This window comes from Pseudorca crassidens, chromosome 17, assembly GCF_039906515.1.
Source record: "Pseudorca crassidens isolate mPseCra1 chromosome 17, mPseCra1.hap1, whole genome shotgun sequence".
NCBI lineage: Eukaryota > Metazoa > Chordata > Mammalia > Artiodactyla > Delphinidae > Pseudorca > Pseudorca crassidens.
This window is the reverse complement of record NC_090312.1, coordinates 39,452,609-39,470,679: the sequence shown is the minus strand read 5'-3', so window position 1 is coordinate 39,470,679 and position 18,071 is coordinate 39,452,609. Positions and strand designations below refer to the sequence as shown.

General features: G+C 36.5%; 1 protein-coding gene across 7 annotated transcripts in view; it reads left to right on the top strand.

Moving 5' to 3' along the window:
• MTDH (metadherin) overlaps positions 1–17,771 on the top strand; it is a 54,950-nt gene extending 37,179 nt beyond the window's left edge. For 4 of the 7 annotated variants that reach the window (XM_067711687.1, XM_067711683.1, XM_067711686.1 and 1 more), the window contains 5 exons: positions 4,344–4,468; positions 8,827–8,934; positions 11,130–11,270; positions 13,868–14,024; positions 14,663–17,771. In XM_067711687.1, coding sequence (XP_067567788.1) covers positions 4,344–4,468; positions 8,827–8,934; positions 11,130–11,270; positions 13,868–14,024; positions 14,663–14,733 — 602 coding nt within the window. In that variant the 3' untranslated portion in view covers positions 14,734–17,771. The remainder of the gene's footprint in view (positions 1–4,343; positions 4,469–8,826; positions 8,935–11,129; positions 11,271–13,867; positions 14,025–14,662) is intronic. The other 3 variants (XM_067711685.1, XM_067711684.1, XM_067711688.1) reach the window with 1 other exon arrangement.
• Positions 17,772–18,071: the final 300 nt, after the last annotated feature.

The following is an 18,071-nucleotide window of genomic DNA, read 5'->3' as shown; positions in this document are numbered from 1 at the left end:
TTGGCAGTCTTTTCAGTCCAAAGTTACTCTTTAACCTCATTTTCTCTGTGAATTTTATTTTTTGTGTTATCTTCTTTAATGTCGCTAATTTTGGTACTCAGTGAATTTAGTTATTCCTTCTAAATTTATAGAATGCATGAAGTATTTGAGATTACTAATCCACAAAGTATATATATACTATCTTTACATTTAACAATGTGATACGATTAATATATTGACCCTCTGGTTTGAGGCATAAACATCATTATCTAGCAGAAAGGCATTGAATTTACCCAAGCAGTTGAATATAAAGTTAAGATGCTGGAACTTCCCTGGCAGTCCAGTGGGTAAGACTCTGCGCTCCCACTGGAGGGGGCACAGGTCTGATCCCTGGTTGGGGAACTAAGATCCCGAATGCCACGCATTGAGACCAAAAAAAATTGTTTAATAAAGTTAAAGATGCTAAAGTACAGAAGGTAATGTTTTTTAAAGACAGATGTTAATCATTCAATTATCTTGATCATAAAGGAACAATATCGTCATAACCCCTGTAAAAAGTCAGATGTTGAATAGAATTTTGTTTTTGTTGGCACACCAGAGTGAAAGAATTAACGGCAGCATAGTGAATGGGTTGAGAGCATGGGCTTTGAGGACAGACTACCTGGGTTCGAATCTTAGCTTCATTGTTTTTCTGTGCTTCAGTTTCATCATCTGTAAATATAATATTTCTTCCCTCACAGACTTGTTGAGAGGATTAAGTGACATAATACTTATAAAGCCCTTAGAACACTGCCTGATACATTGTAAATATTCAGTAAGTGCTGTGATGCTATTGATGATATTCTTCTAGGAGCATAATTAGTCTACTCAGTGGGGTTAATTTGTAAATTGTCTGTTTAAACACTAGAGAAATTCTTTCTAACATATTTGTTTTATTTTATTAAAGTTAATGCTGAATTAAGTTCTGACCAGAAACAGCTGACAACCATTTTCTTACTGAGATAAAAAGGAAAATAGCTACGGGATGCTTAAACCTAAAACATTATTTCACAAGCAAATTCAATAGAGAGACAAATTCCTTACCATTTTGAAAAGACAGCTAATATAAAGCTCTTTGGAAAGACTTTGGCAAACTAATGGGAGAATTTTAAGAAATGAGAAATTACTCTATAAATGGAGGGAACTATGCTATGAATGAAACTGTACTACATAGTTTCAAGGAAACTAAGATTATTAGCACCAAGTATATGTATACTTGGTGCTAATAAACTAAGGTTCATTAGGCCCATGAACCTTAAGAATTATGCGTTGTCTCCTGGTGACAATTTTTAGGCTTAGTTGATTGATCTGTTGTTTTAAAGTAGTTTTATTTGGGGAATTCCCTGGTTAGGACTCTGCACTTTCACTGCCAAGGGCCCCAGTTAGATCCCTGGTTGGGGAACTAAAATCCCACAGGTCGGGGGTGAGGGGCGGTGGGAGGGTGGGGGGGAGTAGTTTTATTTGATCCCAGTTAATTTAAAAATTATATAAAAACCAACCTGAAATCAGTAAACATGGAAAAATCACAATAAAGCTTTATAAAGCCTGTAGAGATTTATGCTTCTATTAATGTTCTGATAGAAGTTGAAACATAGACTACAGTTACTCCTCAAACTTTATGGCTGTCTAAGCCTTTTACAAAAAAAGATGATTTTACCGAGTACTTTACTAGATTTTTATCCCTCACCCCCCACCACCACCGTATTTATTAAGAAAAGAGTTTATATGTTAAATAGTGCCCATTCACTTAAACTTTTTTTTTTTTTTGACAAAATAAAGTTTTTTTTCCGACAGGAATCCCTAAGTGACCTGGCTTATGGACAGCAATTTTCCAAATCTGGGTTTCTTATTTGTGAGGTTTAAGCAAAACAGTTGACAGCTTTGGCATTCAAATCTCCTAATAATATTTTTAATGAATGCTTGGTGTAAGATGAGCAATTGGTTCCAGACATCTACTAGATACTTTTTTTTTTTTTTTTTTGGTCTGTGCTGGGTCTTAGTTGCAGCACTCGGGATCTTCCTTGCGGCATGCGGGATCTTTAATTGCAGGATGTGGACTTCTTAGTTGTGGCATGTGAACTCTTAGTTGCGGCATGCATGCGGGATCTAGTTCCCCGACCAAGGATCGAACCTGGGCTCCCTGCATTGGGAGCACAGTCTTACCCACTGGACCACCAGGGAAGTCCTATACTACTAGTCCGGGAGGTCACATACTACATACATATTTACTTATAAAAATGACTTCTGCATTAAAACATAACCAAGTGTATCTTATTGAGAGATTTATCAGGATTGGGAGAAATAAATTCTTAATTGTGTATGCCTGATAGCTTAGAAACTGTCTTTCTATCGTTAATGTCATCAGTGATATATTAAAAGCAGTAGGTACCATTTATTGAGCACTTACTGCATTGCTATGAACTGCTTTACATGTATCTAATATAATCCTTTCAACAATCCTATGAAGTTGGTACATAGCCAATTAAGATTGAGACATTTGACCAAAATCACATAGTTATTAAATGGTAGAGCAATATTCAGATATAGGTCTGTTTGATTCTAAGGTCCATGCTCTTAACCTCTATGCTGTTACTGTGTAATACTGGCTCTGGATACCTGCTCATGGTAGTAAATTTAGAAATATATGAAGGAACTTCCTTTTTTGTAACACATTTCACACTTGTAATCACTCCATGTTTTTCCTCTGCTGGACCATAAATTCTTGCTTATGATGTTTTCAGTCTCTCCCCATCCTCTACTGGTTTAGCCCCTCTTCTCCCTTTTCTCACTTCCCATGACAGAATCTGTCACTCTGTACTTAATTGTTGTACTTACTTATCTTCATCCCTGAGTAGACAGACTGCGAGCTCCATGTGGGGAGGGATTATTTCATACTCATTTTTGTACCTCTGTTATCTGTCTAGCTCAAGTTCTAGTATTTAGTAAGTACTTAATAAGATGAAATTCCTGTAACTCCGTTGTTAAGATGTATCTATTATTAATGTATTCTTTTCTTTTGTCTCTTCTTCTTATAAATTTGGGATCATGTTGCACAGGCAGTTTTGTCTATGATTTTTATTCTATGAGCATTTTCCCAGATCACAATATATTTATCCAAAACACAGATTTTTTTTTAAGTCTTCATGAGGTCATATAATAATACCTCCCCTCTAAACAAAAATAATAGAATTCATGTGGAAAAATAAGAATAGTGAAGAAGATAAGAGTAATGCAGGCAGATTTGTTGTTCTAGATAATAAAATATATTACAAGTTATATTTTGTATGACAGGAATAGATGAATGGAACAGAAATTCCAGAAATGGACTGAAGTGTATATTTAAGAATTTAATATTTCATAAAAGTAGCATTTGGCATTAATTGGGGAAAGGTTGGATTTTTTTTCAATAAAGAGCAATGTTAGAATGACTTGTTAACCATTTAGAAATAAAGTCTAAGTTCTGTTATGTTAACATTAAGTAGTTATTATAGGTGTATATATGGATGTGTATGATGTCCAGGGAGAGGAGGGAAGAATTAATTTTGAGAGCTACTTATCTAACCAGGGTAAAGCCAAAGATTGTTTTTCTCTTTTAGAATAAGCCAGTGATAGCTTCCCAAAGGAGGTAAAAATTCAGTGCTTCCTAGCGTGAAAGAATTTGGAAGTCTAGATTAGAAATTTATTCTTCAAAAAAAAAAAATTTTTTTTTCTTGAGAAGAGGGTGATAGAAGCCCTGAAAGTGACTCATATATTTTGGAAAGATAAAAGTAGCATTGAATAATCTGAAAAAATATAAGAAGGTAAAGTATTTTTTTAAAAAGAGGAGAAAAAGAAGAGGTTGACTATTGTGCATGACTTGGTGAATTTGAAGAAGAACCTAATGTTAAACAGTTCACAAGGAGGGAAGAGCGTGATTTCGGCACTGCTGTTAGAGAGTGACTCATTTTACACCCTGAGGGGACAAATCAGAAAAAATGACCAAGTCCTAGATGAAGTTACACATAAACAGTGAAAAGAAAGCAAATTCAGGGGATAAACTTGCTTTGATAATAAAGGAAGTAGCGAGAGTGGAATAAATGGTTAATTCATAAGTTTTCTGGAGTTTCTTAGACATTCCATCTAGTCATATAATGTGCCCAGCAGAAGTTGGGTAAAGGTTTTTACCGTCATGTTATTGGGTATTTTTCCTAGCCCTTAAAATGTACTTGGGAGGAAGAAGAGCAGTAGTTTAAAATTACAGCTTAGTTCAACATAAGGAATTTGGGGTTTTGCATTTAGTTTTTGGCAGAAGTGACAGATACCTAATTGACACTGTTAAATTTTAGATGGTATGTCTTCTGCTGATCCCAGCTCTGATTGGAATGCGCCAGCAGAAGAGTGGGGAAATTGGGTAGATGAAGAAAGAGCTTCACTTCAAAAGTCCCAGGAACCAATTCCTGATGATCAAAAAGTGAGTAAAGGGATTAGTGGGTGTTTATTTCTCTAAGCAACCAACTGTATTGGAATTATTAAGGGTTACATTCTGTATTACAAATATATCCAGGGGTAGAGTTGCTTCAGAGAGACATTCTAATCATATTTGCTTCAGTCATCTTATGTCCACATGCCTTCTCTCCATTACTGTTTCTTCTTTCCACAAATTATTGAGGATTCTACTATGTGGAAAGCACTATTATATACTGATAAGAAAAAAGACGCACAATTCCTGTCCTCATCAGAATTATTATAACAGCCTACCAACTTTTAGTGTGTTTAGAGAAGAGTAGATTGGTTCTCAATGAAAAATTAAGGAAAGCTTCATAGCAAGATAAGACTGAGAACCTTATGAAAAAGGGACCAAGGCAGGAAAGTAACATGTTTGGTGGAGAGGTATAATACACGTGTGGAATCAATTGGTGGTAGGATCAATTGTTTGTACGTCAGTCTCCCTTTCTAGGCTTCATTCCTTAAAGAAAGGGACCGTGAAGTTTTAATTTTGTAGCTCTATAAACTAGAGCTACAAAACATGATTCACATTCAGTAAATGAATAAATAGATGAAATGAGTGGTATATATACCTTGCCACATTTTTATGGAATTCTAGAAGTAATGAGAACCTACTGACAGCTTTTAAACTAGGGATAACCTAATCATTGCTAGGGTTAGAAAAATTAGGCTGGGAGCTTCCCTGGTGGTCCAGTGGGTACGACTCCAAGCTCCCAGTGCCGGAGGCCGGGGTTTGATCCCTGGTTGGGGAACTAGAATCCTGCTTGCTTGCTGCAGCTAAGAGCCCTCATGCTGCAACTAAAAGATCCCGCATGCCGCGACTTCCCTGGTGGTCCAGTAGCTAAGACTCCACACTCCCAATGCAAGGGGCCCAGGTTCAATCCCTAGTCAGGGAACTAGATCCCACATGCCGCAACTAAGAGTTCAAATGCCACAACTAAAGATCCCGCATGCCACAACTAAAAAAAGATCCCATGTGCCACAACGAAGATCCCGCACACAGCAACAAAGATCCCGCATGCCGCAACTAAGACCCAACACAGCCAGCCAAACAAACAAACAAATAAATAAATAAAAATAAAAAGATCACTCATGCCGCAACTAAAAAAGATCCTGCGTGCTGCAACGAAGATCCTGTGTGCCACAACTAAGACCTGGCACAGCCTAAATAAATAAATTTTTTGAAAAAGAAAAATTAGGCTGGATATAGCAAAAATGAGAAGACTGGTTTGGGAGGCTATTTTATACTATTTTGATTTCATGAATCAGGAGGAGATAATGAACTAAGTTGATAGCTTTGAAAAATAAATGGAAGTGGTTATTTACAAGAGTCATTAAGCTACTGATAGAACTTTTCTACTGGTTGGTTATAGAAAGAAGGGTGAAAAGTCAAAGAGGCTCTGAAGATACTAGGGCCATTATTATTCAACAGACATTAATTGCATCTGCCATGGGTCAGATATTGTGCTAGTAGAGAAACAAGACACAATTACTGCCTTCGAGGAGCCTACAGTCTAGTTAGGGAGGAGAGGAGGGAGACAGGCACATTGGAAGATAAAAGTAGTGTTATAATGTGTTAGGTATTATGGAAGCACTTCGGCGTTTTAGCAAAGGCATCCCAGAGGTTAAAGCAGAATGTGTAGCAAAGAGTGATCAGAAATGAGACTGGAAAGGGAAGCAGAAACCAGGTTCTACAAGCCCTTGAATGTCATGTTTAAAACCTTGGATTTCCCGCCTGCCAATGCAGGAGACATGGGTTCGAGCCCTGGTCCAGGAAGATCCCACATGCCGCAGAGCAACTAAGCCCATCTGCCACAACTACTGAGCCTGTGCACTAGAGCCCGTGCTCTAGAGCCCACATACTGCAACCACTGAGCCCGTGCGCCTAGAGTCCATGCTCCACAACAAGAGAAGCCACCACAAAGAGAAGACCGCGCACCACAATGAAGAGTAGCCCCTGCTCACCGCAACTAGAGAAAGCCATGCACAGCAATGAAGACCCAGTGCAGCCAAAAAATAAATAATTAATTAATTTTTTAAAAAAAATTGTTCTTAAAAAAAAACAAAAAAAAATGACTTCCAGAATTGTAGCTTAGGTAACTGGGATGGTGAAAGTGGTGCTTCCAACAGAGAAAGCAAAAGCTAGTTAATTGGGGGCAGATGGTTGGTTCAGTTTGGGATGTGTTAGATGTAAGGTATTTTGTAGATATGCCTAAGAAAAGTTGGTTGCAACAGGTTAAAGCTTTGGGAAAAGATTTGTATTTGGAAGTAATTAGTATATGGTTGTTAAAACTTTGAGGGTGAGTGAAATGTGTAGAAAATTTTATAGAGTTGAAAAGAGCAATGTAATGAGCATAGAAATCTGGGGAACTCCCAACTTTTAACCCATGAAAGAAACTGAGGGAGGAGAGTTCTGGGACACAGAGGCTGAGACATTTGTTCTCTGGTAATTTAGAGCAGTTTGATTAGAAACCTTGGACTACTAGCCAGTCGGAGTAAGTTGAGTAAAATGATGGTTAAAAAATAATAAGGTATTTTTTTCTTGGGACTTCCCTGGTGGTCCAGTGGGTAAGACTCCGTGCTCCCTATGCAGGGGGCCCGGGTTCAATCTCTGCTTAGGGAACTAGATCCCTCATGCTGCAACTAAAACCTGGTGCAGCCAAATAAATAAATAAAAATTTTTTTTAAGATTTTTTTTCTTAAGCAAGTTTGGGTATGGATGGAGGAGAAGTAGTGGATAATAGCAAACTGTAGTAAGATGAAGGGTTTTGTTGGGGTCGTTTGTATTTTAATGATAGGAGAGATTTTAGTGCAGGGGTCAGCAAACTTTTATTTAAAGGGCCATGCATTAGTGCAAAAGCAGCCATAGACAGTATGGATGGATTATAAATTGGCTGAGAAGCAGACTGACCAGAGTTCTTGTGACCTGAATATCCTTCAGAGGATGCATGTTTTCATATGACATTTTAATCATTGTGAGCCTATGGTAAAAACTTCTGTGGAAGTTTCTCCACAACTAGCAGCCAACTTGGACTGAAAGTCTCTTAGCTAAGTTTAGCAGGATTTGTGCAGGATTTGGTTTGGTTTTGTTTTTCCATCTGCTAGTAATTTCTGTAAACTATTTGATGGTTCATGAGACCTCCAAAATTATCCTAATGACTATGGTGCTGAGCAGAGAAATAGCAAGTTAGCTATATCATCTCTCCCATTAAGTAGAGTCTAAGAATCTTGGCTGTCATCTGTACAGAATAATCTAAAAGCACTTTTCCATAGAAAACTCAGCTATATGGTATGTGTGAAGAAATATCATTCATACTAATTTAACAATTCTAATTTGCTATTCTTGTCATGCAGAATATTATTTTCAATGACATTCCTTCTCAAATTCAATTTTTTTAATTAAGCCTTTTCTTTTGAGGTAATTATAGAGTCACATGTACTTTTTAAAATATTTTATTTATTTATTTATTTATTTTGGCTGCGCTGGGTCTTCATTGAGGCATGTGGGCTCAGAGTTGCCGCATGCAGGCTTCTTGGTTGCGGCATGCTACCTCTTAGTTGTGGCCTGCATGTGGGATTTAGTTCCCCGACCAGGGATCGAACTCAGGGCCCCTGCATTGGGAGCACGGAGTCTTACCCACTGGACCAGCAGGGAAGTCCCAGAGTCACATGTACTTGTAAGAAATAATGCAGAAAAATCCCTTGTACCCTTTACCCAGTGTCCCCCAATGGTAACATCTTGCAAAAGTGTAGTACAGTGTCAAAACCAGGACATTGGCATTGACATGGTCAAGATACGGAACATTTCTAATGTCTTTTGTGAAATATCTGTTGTATCTTTTGCACACTTTCTGATTGGATTGTTTATTTGTTTATTGTTGAATTTTGAGTGTTTTTTTATATAATCTAGATACAAGTCCTTTGTTGGATATGTGGTTTACAAATATTTTCTCCTACTCTGTAGCTTGCCATTCTCTTAACAGGGTCAAGTTCAGTTTTAATGCAAATAGTTCTGTGTTTAAATAAAATGAATTACCTAAGAAACGAGTTTTTAAAAACCAAGGTTTACACAGCTGTCTAATTGATCATGTAGTGAGTGATGAAAGATGTAAGAAAAAGAGGTTTATCGTAATAGAAGAGTGAAGTTCCATGCACTTTTGTTATTTTTTGAGTATGTGATTTCAGATCAGTTTTATTGTTACTAATTCTTATTTAGAATTTGGGAGAAAAAGACTGCACCTAATGAATTATTTCATAATAATTTTCTGAATAATGAAAACTTAACCAGTTGGTTCACTTCAGTATTTTTGCTTTTAAAATCAGGTTTCAGATGAAGATAAAGAAAAGGGAGAGGGAGCTCTTCCAACAGGGAAATCTAAAAAGAAGAAAAAGAAAAAGAAGAAGCAAGGTGAAGATAACTCTCCTGCACAGGTAAAGTATAAAACAACAGACATCATTCATTAAGCACCTACTGCTGACTTGTGAAAAGATAATTTGCAGATGCTGAGAAAATGTAGAGATATAAAGACACCATGTGAGACATCAAATTTACTTGAGAAGCATTTGAAAAGTCATAGAATGTTTTAAACATTTTATGTGTCATACTGTAATAAAAATGTTATTGCTCTAAAGAAAATATCAAAGGTATAAACCAAAAGCAAATAACTAAAATTCTAAATTAGATGCATTTTAGTTTATATTATGATGAAATGGAACAGGGGGTACAGTATTTCACACATACAGAAATTCTTTGAGTAATGGAATTCAGCAAATTAGAATTTTAGCACATTTAGAAGAACCATGTGCATAACAAGTGGAGTCTTTCCCTTGACTTTGAGTTTGCTGGCTGTTCGACTTGGTATCCTTTCCTGATTTTTTGGCTTCTAACAGAAACTTTCTATTTATATCACTCCTACATTTTCCTTTTCTTTTCTTTGGTTTTTCCTATCTGGGAAAGTATTTTTAGATCATTATATAGATGAAAACAAAGATTTTAATTTCAAATGTACTAGATTACTGGAAATATGCATGGATTTGTTTTTGAAAGCATTATCACTATTACATTACAACTTATGAAAATCTTATTTCTTACTTACAACCATGTGGCTAATTGTTTTCATTCCTTTAAATGTAGGAGATAACCAGAATTTCTAGAGGATAGGCTACATAGTAATTTTCCTACTTATTCTATTTGGAAAAAGTTTCAGCGTGACTTTTTAAAGAAGTATGTGTTCAGTTCTTTTTTGTTGTGGGGAGCACAACCCTTCATAAATGATACCATTCCATTATCAGTATTAGTTTTTTCTCAGTAATAATAGATGGGCATTAAGGTTAACATAACTAAGATCAATGGGCATAAAAACAAAAACTATACAGTAGGTGTGCTTTTCTTGTTAGCTGAACTAGCTGATGAGAAGTGTTATTGATAGGCATACTTTGTTTAGTAATACTGTCTGAAATCCATTTAGCCAAACTTTTTCTGGATTTCTGTGATTCATACTATGGACTTTACTAATACTGCTTTTCTGACTTGTAGATTAGGTGAGTTCCTTTTAAAAGAAATTTTGTGGGGTAGATGTATTCCTTAAATTTCAGATTAATTGGCAAAGGTCATTAAATTGTGAAAGTTCCTTTGGTATTCTGATATTCCTTTTTAAAAATTGTTTGATCTGTTTTTTAAATATAGTGAATAAGTATACAGGTTTTAGAGTCAGATCTGTATTCACATTTTAGTTCTGCCATTTACTGAGTTGTTTTTTGTTTGTTTGTTGTATTTTGCACAAGTTCCTTAACTGCATAGATTGTTTTGAGAATTAAATGAGATATCCGTGAAGTTCTGTGTAAAGTACATAGCACAGAGTAGCCTATGCATAAATGATTACGTTTTGGAATTTTTTTTTTCCTTACCATTCACAATGATAGTCCTATTTAATATATTCTAATTCATACTTACCTCACATACCTAAGCATGTAATGTCTTTTAAAAAGTTTGAAGACCTAAGAATGGAAATGTTCAAACTTGGAAAAGACCATAAAAATTATCTACACAAATTTTATTTTACAGTTGAGGAAACTGCAGTTTGGGGAAATCAAAGATTTGTCCTTGACGTAAGCATTTGTCCTTGACTTAGCTAGGTTGTGGCATGGCCAAAACTGAAATTCCTATCTGTGTCCTTCCTACTATGTAAGCTTAATTTATCTAGAAAATGCACTTATGTATAAATATTTCATTCCTTGAAGAAATCATTAAGTGAAATGCTATTTCTAAAGTCTTAAAGTAGCACCTAATTCCCCGTGTACTTTTTATAAAAGGAAAAAAATACTTGTTTGGTTTAGTAAATTAAATGGTTCCCATTTGGGGACGTGAGTGTGTTGTTTTTTAATTCACAGTTGATTTAAATCCCTGAGGAAAGCAGGGATGATGAACGTATATTCCATATGTACCTATGGTTAAAATTCTTTGAATAATTATTTTTTTTATGCTCTTTTAAGCCATTTGGGCAGTTTCTGAAATAAAATTATCTTCTTGGAATATCTTCTGGACAGTAGTACTATAAACCAAATAGATTTTAATTAGTAAAAAAATGAGTGATTTGTATCATCTAATGCACTACTTTTCTCTGTAGGACACAGAAGAATTAGAAAAAGAGATTAGAGAAGAGCTCCCAGTGAATACCTCTAAGGTCCGTCCAAAACAGGAAAAAGCTTTTTCTTTGAAGACCATAAGCACTAGTGATCCAGCTGAAGCACTCATCAAAAATAGCCAGGTAGGGCTTCTCTGGTGGCGCAGTGGTTGAGAGTCCGCCTGCCGATGCAGGGGACGTGGGTTCGTGCCCTGATCCGGGAAGATCCCACATGCCGCGGAGCGGCTGGGCCCGCGAGCCATGGCCGCTGAGCCTGCGCGTCCGGAGCCTGTGCTCCACAACGGGAGAGACCACAACAGTGAGAGGCCCGCGTACCGTAAAAAAAAAAAAAAAAAAAATAGCCAGGTAACTTTCTGATATGTAAGGAATAAAATTTTGATGACTTGAGAATTGTATTAATAGTAATATTTTATGGAGGCCCATGCTAAACATTTTAAATACACCAAATTGCCCTTACAACAACCCCACAAGAAAGGTACAACCCATTATATAAATGAGTTTAGAGAAGTTGAATAAGTTGGCCCAAGTCCCATAACTATCAGATGCAAAACTAGAGAGAACCACTAGACTGTATTTTTTTCTTAAATATCTAGGCATACAAGGGATAGATGGCTTACAGAAAATGTGACTGGTTCCACTTTCCCAAAAGCATGCACATAATATAAAACGACTATGGTCCGACCTCTCAGAATGTAGCATTTGTTTAAAATTTGCTGACAGTATCTTGAACTGTGTGCCTCTGTGGAAAATTTTGATATGTCAGAAGGGACCATTTTACAAAAGGTCTAGACCAGTGACACAAAGACCATAGCTCTTTAAAAGTCTGATTTCTAATTTGGTAAGTTATATCATATAGAAATATAAGAAATATGAATGACCATGAAATTCTGCATGGTTCGTTTATATACTCATTCAAAAAATGTATTGAGAACCTACCACAGTGCCACACACTAGTTAAGGTTCTGGGGACACATCAAAGAACAAAGCAGACAAAAAAATCTCTGCCTCTATGGAGGCTACATATTTAATGAGACAGCTTTACACAAGAACCTGAATTACTGTTAAGAGAAAGAATTTGTAACAGTCTGGTACTAAAAATCTTAACCATACTTCCTATTTGGACTTGATGCTTTTAATTTCCTGAGAGTATTTTGACATAAAAGAATGCAGTCTCAATACATACATAGGACTTCCCTCATAGCGCAGTGGTTAAGAATCCACCTGCCAATGCAGGGGACACGGGTTCGAGCCCTAGTCCGGGAAGATCCCACATGCCGCAGAGCAGCTAAGCCCGTGAGCCACAACTACTGAGCCTACGCTCTAGAGCTCCCGTACCTAGAGCCCGTGCTCCACAACAAGAGAAGCCACTGCAATGAGAAGCCCGCGCACCACAATGAAGAGTAGCCCCCGCTCACCGCAACTAGAGAAAGCCCACGTGCAGCAACGAAGACCCAGCGCGGCCAAAAATATATAAATAAACTAATTTTTTTAAAAATACATACATAAATTTAATAGTAAGACTGCAAAGGGTCACATGACATTTTGATGTTTTACTTAATAAGTCATTTTCAGAAGCCATCTTGTAAAGGATATTTGAGTCCTTCTGTGATTTAATATAGGTAAGTGAGAGAATGGGGGGGAAAGAGATTTAAAATGAGTACTGAACTTTTGGGTATGAAATAAATACAGGAAACATTATTAAAGTTGAACCAAGCGACATAAATGCAGCTTCAGATACCTGAGATAGGAAGAAGGAATTCTAGTAGTTACCTGGGTGCACACCTGCCTCTTGTTTCCTTTCCCGTTGTGCTTTCTTGAACCCATGGAGCCTGGAAGAACAAGGGGCAAGAGAAGCATGACTTACCCTTGTTTCTGTATTCAAAATAATCATCACAGGTAGAGCTAAAGGGTGAGATGATCTCTTACTCATCTGTTACAGCCTCAAGGCACTGTAGGTGTTGGAGTTTCTGTTGTTACCTGTCCTGAACATTCATTAACAGTCAGGCCTCATTCAGGCAAAACAGTTAGTTTACCTCTCTGCTCAGAGGTTGCAGAGGAGAAGGAAGATTCAAGAGTTCAGGCCCTACGCATTATGACTTCACTACCAGACTCAATAAAACTCTGACGATTTGGACCTGAGTTTTACTAGTTGCTTTAATAGATAAGACTCTAGTAGCCATAGTCTGCTGTATCTGAGGCCATCTTTTTCCTTGGGGAGGAAACTGAACCTATTGCTGCTGCAGTTTGAGATATCTCTAACTCTTGAGAAGAACAAAAGGGAGTATCACCTACTGGTAGTTCAGAAATTTGCTATTTTCTTTTTGCCTTCACATGAAAAGGTTTTGAGGAGGTGAGAGTTAGTGGGAAGTGGGCAGAAGCATTGAATACCAAAACATAAAAAAATCCTGTTACTTGTAATGAAAAAGAAAAATGTAAAAGTTAATGAAAATGGAATTATTCACTCATGTGAAATTCAGTAAACATCTTGTGATTTTACACATTTATCCATTTTTATCCCAACCTGTATTTGTGGATATTGTAAATAAAGACTTATTTGGTTATGTGTCACTAGAGGGCAGGCATGAGTTGTAGCGCTTCTGCTGATAAATTATTTGGCAACCATGTTCATATTACTGCTATACAGCCTCTTGTATTACTATGATATTTATTTTTATTTGAAATTTTTAATGAAAATCTAAGATAATTTCATTTCAAAATAGCCTATCAAGACTCTTCCACCTGCTATTTCTACCGAGCCATCTGTTATTTCATCAAAAAATGATTCTGACAAGAGCTCTTCCCAAGTGCCACCGATGCTACAAGAAACAGATAAATCCAAGTCGAATACTAAGCAAAATAGTGTGCCTCCTTCACAGAGTAAGTAATTCTCATTTTTGGTTCTTTTGGTGTTCTCTGTACTGTCTATAAGTGTTACTATCTTAAAAGTCTAATGGATTACTTATTAGAGCATCCCTTTCCTCCTTTGTGAAGATTCCTTGGACCCTTGTGGACCTCAGTTGGGAGGACCAGGGAGCTGAAATCACTTCAGGCAAGAATAGGTGGCCAAGGACATACACAGAGGAGGGCTATGCCTGCCCTTACTTGCCCAGTCCCTCCCTTTTTCTGTGCACATGTTCTTGAGACTGCAAATTGTTCTGTGCCCTTTTTTTTCCACCTCTTTTTCTCCCTTTAGCTACCTTTAGTGTCCATTTTACCCACTTTCACTTTTATTACTTAGATTGAGTCTTTTAAACAATGGTTTTTCTAGGTCAAAACTGGTGAAATAATATCCATATCGTTAAACCAAATAATACAGAGGAAAGGAAAAGAGGAAGGCAGCCAGAAAATATCCTGAAAAACATGTAACTAGAACTTGAAAATGTAAACATAAAATGTGAGGCATCGTTAGTGGATCTCAAAGCATGTTTTTATTGATACTACTTTCATTATTTTGAAACAGAACAATATTTACTGTCCTCCTAACTCTCTCTCTCTTTTTTTCCCCCCCCTTTTAGCCAAGTCTGAAACTAGTTGGGAATCTCCCAAACAAATAAAAAAGAAGAAAAAAGCCAGACGGGAAACGTGAATATTTTTTTTCCTGAATTGGACATGTGTTTGCAAACACTGTCTTGAAGATTATGCTGTTTATGCAATAATTTGTGAACATGTACAGAGTTTTATATAAATTTAAACCAATTTTTAAAACAAAACTGTGAACACAACCACCGTAAAAATGGAATCAAAGGAAAGTTAATTTATGAAATTAAGAGGTCAGCAGAATTGGAAGACACTTGGGGAAAGTCTTTTCAATCTAACAAGAACGATCTTAATTTAAGAATATTATCCTGGTTTTACAACAGTGCCCTGTTTACAACAGATTGTGCCCTGTCTCATCTGCAGCTGAGGAATAAAGGATTCTGATTAGAGAGAGGGTTGCCTACATATTCGTAGGCAGCTTCTTGGATCTTATGCACGGAACTTAAACCATTTGAATCTGTTTTATGCTTAAATCAAAGTGCTTTGATCAAATGCATAATCTGCCATATCTTTACATATTTGTTGGTAGCAATTTGTATTAAAGAAATCACAAGTGCAAATAAAAAGTCATTTATCGTTTGTTTAACTAAACTGTCATGGTTTAGTTTACAATTTTTAAAAAGTTCTTAAAACATTCAAAATGCAGTTGACACTTGTATGGCTTATGAAGTTATTTTTGATAGTCTTACTTTACTTGAATTGTTCAAAGTACAGTATATTTTAAGTTAAGAAAGGTAAACTATATATTTGTTTTATACTTTTAAGGTTCAGACTCACAAATAATGCTCTTGTTGATGATTTGAAAACTTTCAGGCAAAATCCACCTTACATTTTTTCCTTTCCCTAGCAATTACTTTTTTTTCCAGCACCAACTCTTCATCATTACTAATACTTTTTTGACTTTAAAAATGAAATCTTTCACAAACTAGTTATACAGACAGAACGTTGATTATATGATGGAGAATGAAAAACTAAAGTCAGACAGCTTTAATTGACATTGTCAAGACCTCCAGTTATCAGGAATACATTTTTTTACTGCCTTAACCTGTAGTGCGTAGAATATGCATCAATTTCTTGAAGGGGATTCGTGTTTTTATAAGAATTTTCATGTAATTATTGCAATCGTGATCAAATAAGGAACGTTTCCTGCTTGAAACTGTATTGATTTAAATGATGTGTGAGATGTTTCACCATTTTCAGGCACTGTGTAATTCTATTGTAATAAACTGGCAGGTATCTTTGTAACTATAAATAGTGCATGCTCAGCCATGTACACTGTAAATAGCCTTTACCAAACGTGTTTGACAAGGACCATAATTAACATCACTTAGTGAATTGTGATAAAGAAGAAAAGCCATGATTTATTCGATGTGATTGGCTTAATTGTTTTCCTGTGGCGCCAAGAATGAAACTGTTTAACAGCTGTAACCAATGGTACTGATCTGTCCATCCAATCTTGTCTTTATTATATTTGACTGTGGTTTGATAGTATTGCATTGTCACACTAGGAAAGCTAAAGAAACAAAATGCTTTTAGTTTTGCTGAAGACTGGCCTTATTAATGGACAGCTTTCCTAACAAGTGATTATTAACTTTTATCAGGTGTTAACATCTGTTTCAGGAACATGGCAGTATGTTTACATGTCAGAAGTTTTGTTTAATTCTATATTTCTAAATTGATTTGTTTAAATAAATTCAGCAAATGGATAGCATTGTTTTTATTTGCTTCAATATCGGGGTAAATAAGCTAAAGTGCCAGGAGTGGATTTCTTCAAATGACTGTGCTCTGTTCGCTTTATATAGATGCTTCCTAAAGAGATCCAAGGATTCCTACATTGCAGCACTTTGTAAAGGTATCACAAAGGAGAATTGAATAGGGAGTCTGTGTAATTTTAGAATGTGCCAAAAGATCTATGCTCAACAAATTGAATTGAACTCTCTCAACTCTACCTCACCATTTCTTTATTTTAGAATTGTGTTGGCTATGTCGAATGTCGGACTTTATTTCTCCAGCTTAGTATCTCTCATTCAACCACCAACACCAGTGTTAGAAACACCATCTTTTGAGGGCAGATTCGGTGTTGAGACGGAGAAGTGCACTGCTAAATTGGGGTGGATCCAGGATGGAGATACCTGTCCCTTCTCTCTGGCTCAAGAACTAGGGCATGGATTTTTATCTTTTAAGAGATGGCAGCTATGAGTGATAAAATTAGTAAGTTCATTCTCTTACACATGAGTGAGATGCAAACTCTTGCACAAAGTATCATTGTTCATCGCTCTTCACTTGTTCCATAAAGTTGTTTATGTGACATGAAAGCAGTTTCTGGCATCTGAACAGAGGAACTGTTTTCCAACATAAACTCAGAAGGCAATAAAATCAAGGTAATGATTCAGGGGAGAGAGGGGAGCCTGTTGTCCTTTGGAGGCTTGGATTAGATGCTCCCCAAACCACTAGTAGGGAGATAAGTGATCCCTTCAGGCTTTGTCAGGGCTGGAGGGGACCCTTGTTCTGATTAGCAAACAAAGCCTCCTAGAGAAACTACTAAAACTCTCTCTCATCCTGACCTGTCTGCCCGTACTTAACTGAATGAAAATCCTTCCCTGTTCTGGAGCAGGGAGTAGTGGGTTAGGAATTCCCCAGATTGGAATCCTACCTCTCTGTATCCTGAATTGAGCAAAACAATAGTTGAGAGAGTCCAAAAACAAGTATTGAAATAAAATGTCATTAATGTAATTGACCGTGTTTACTTTGTGCATGCATTTTATTGGGCGGGCAGTGGGAATGACTCATCTGAATCTAATGGTATTATTTCATAGGCTAATCCAGTTTGTACTTGGGTTAAAGATATTGAAGGGCAATATTTAACTACAGAGTTTAGTTTTTCTTAATTACAAACAGTCCTCTATTAATAGAGTGTGAAATATCTTTCAAAATTTAGAATTTAGGATGTCTAACAGATGTCTTAAGACGTTCCTATAAGCTCATTGCACAAACTGGAATTACTTTCCAAAAGACTTAGGGAATGCAAATATGTTATTTGTAAAATGCATTGAGTATTGTAAATAAAACAAACCATTTTTGATTTAAGTTGCTCTTTACAGTTCTCTTACGGGAGGGCACTTCGCATCCTAAGCTAGTCTAAAGGCAATGACTTTTTGATGTTCTTGATGTTTCTAAACTATAGGTTCTAAATGTTTCAAATGTTCTTGATGCTCTGAAACCATAGTTGTACTTGCAGGCTTTACCACTGGCAAGTCAAGTATTTGGAGTGAAACATCTCTTGAAATGTCCCTGTTCGTGACACAGTGTTCTCTGTGGGAAACAGCTTCCATCTTATATCATCTTAGCAGTAGATGTAACTGCCACCAGGTGTAGTGTATCACTTGT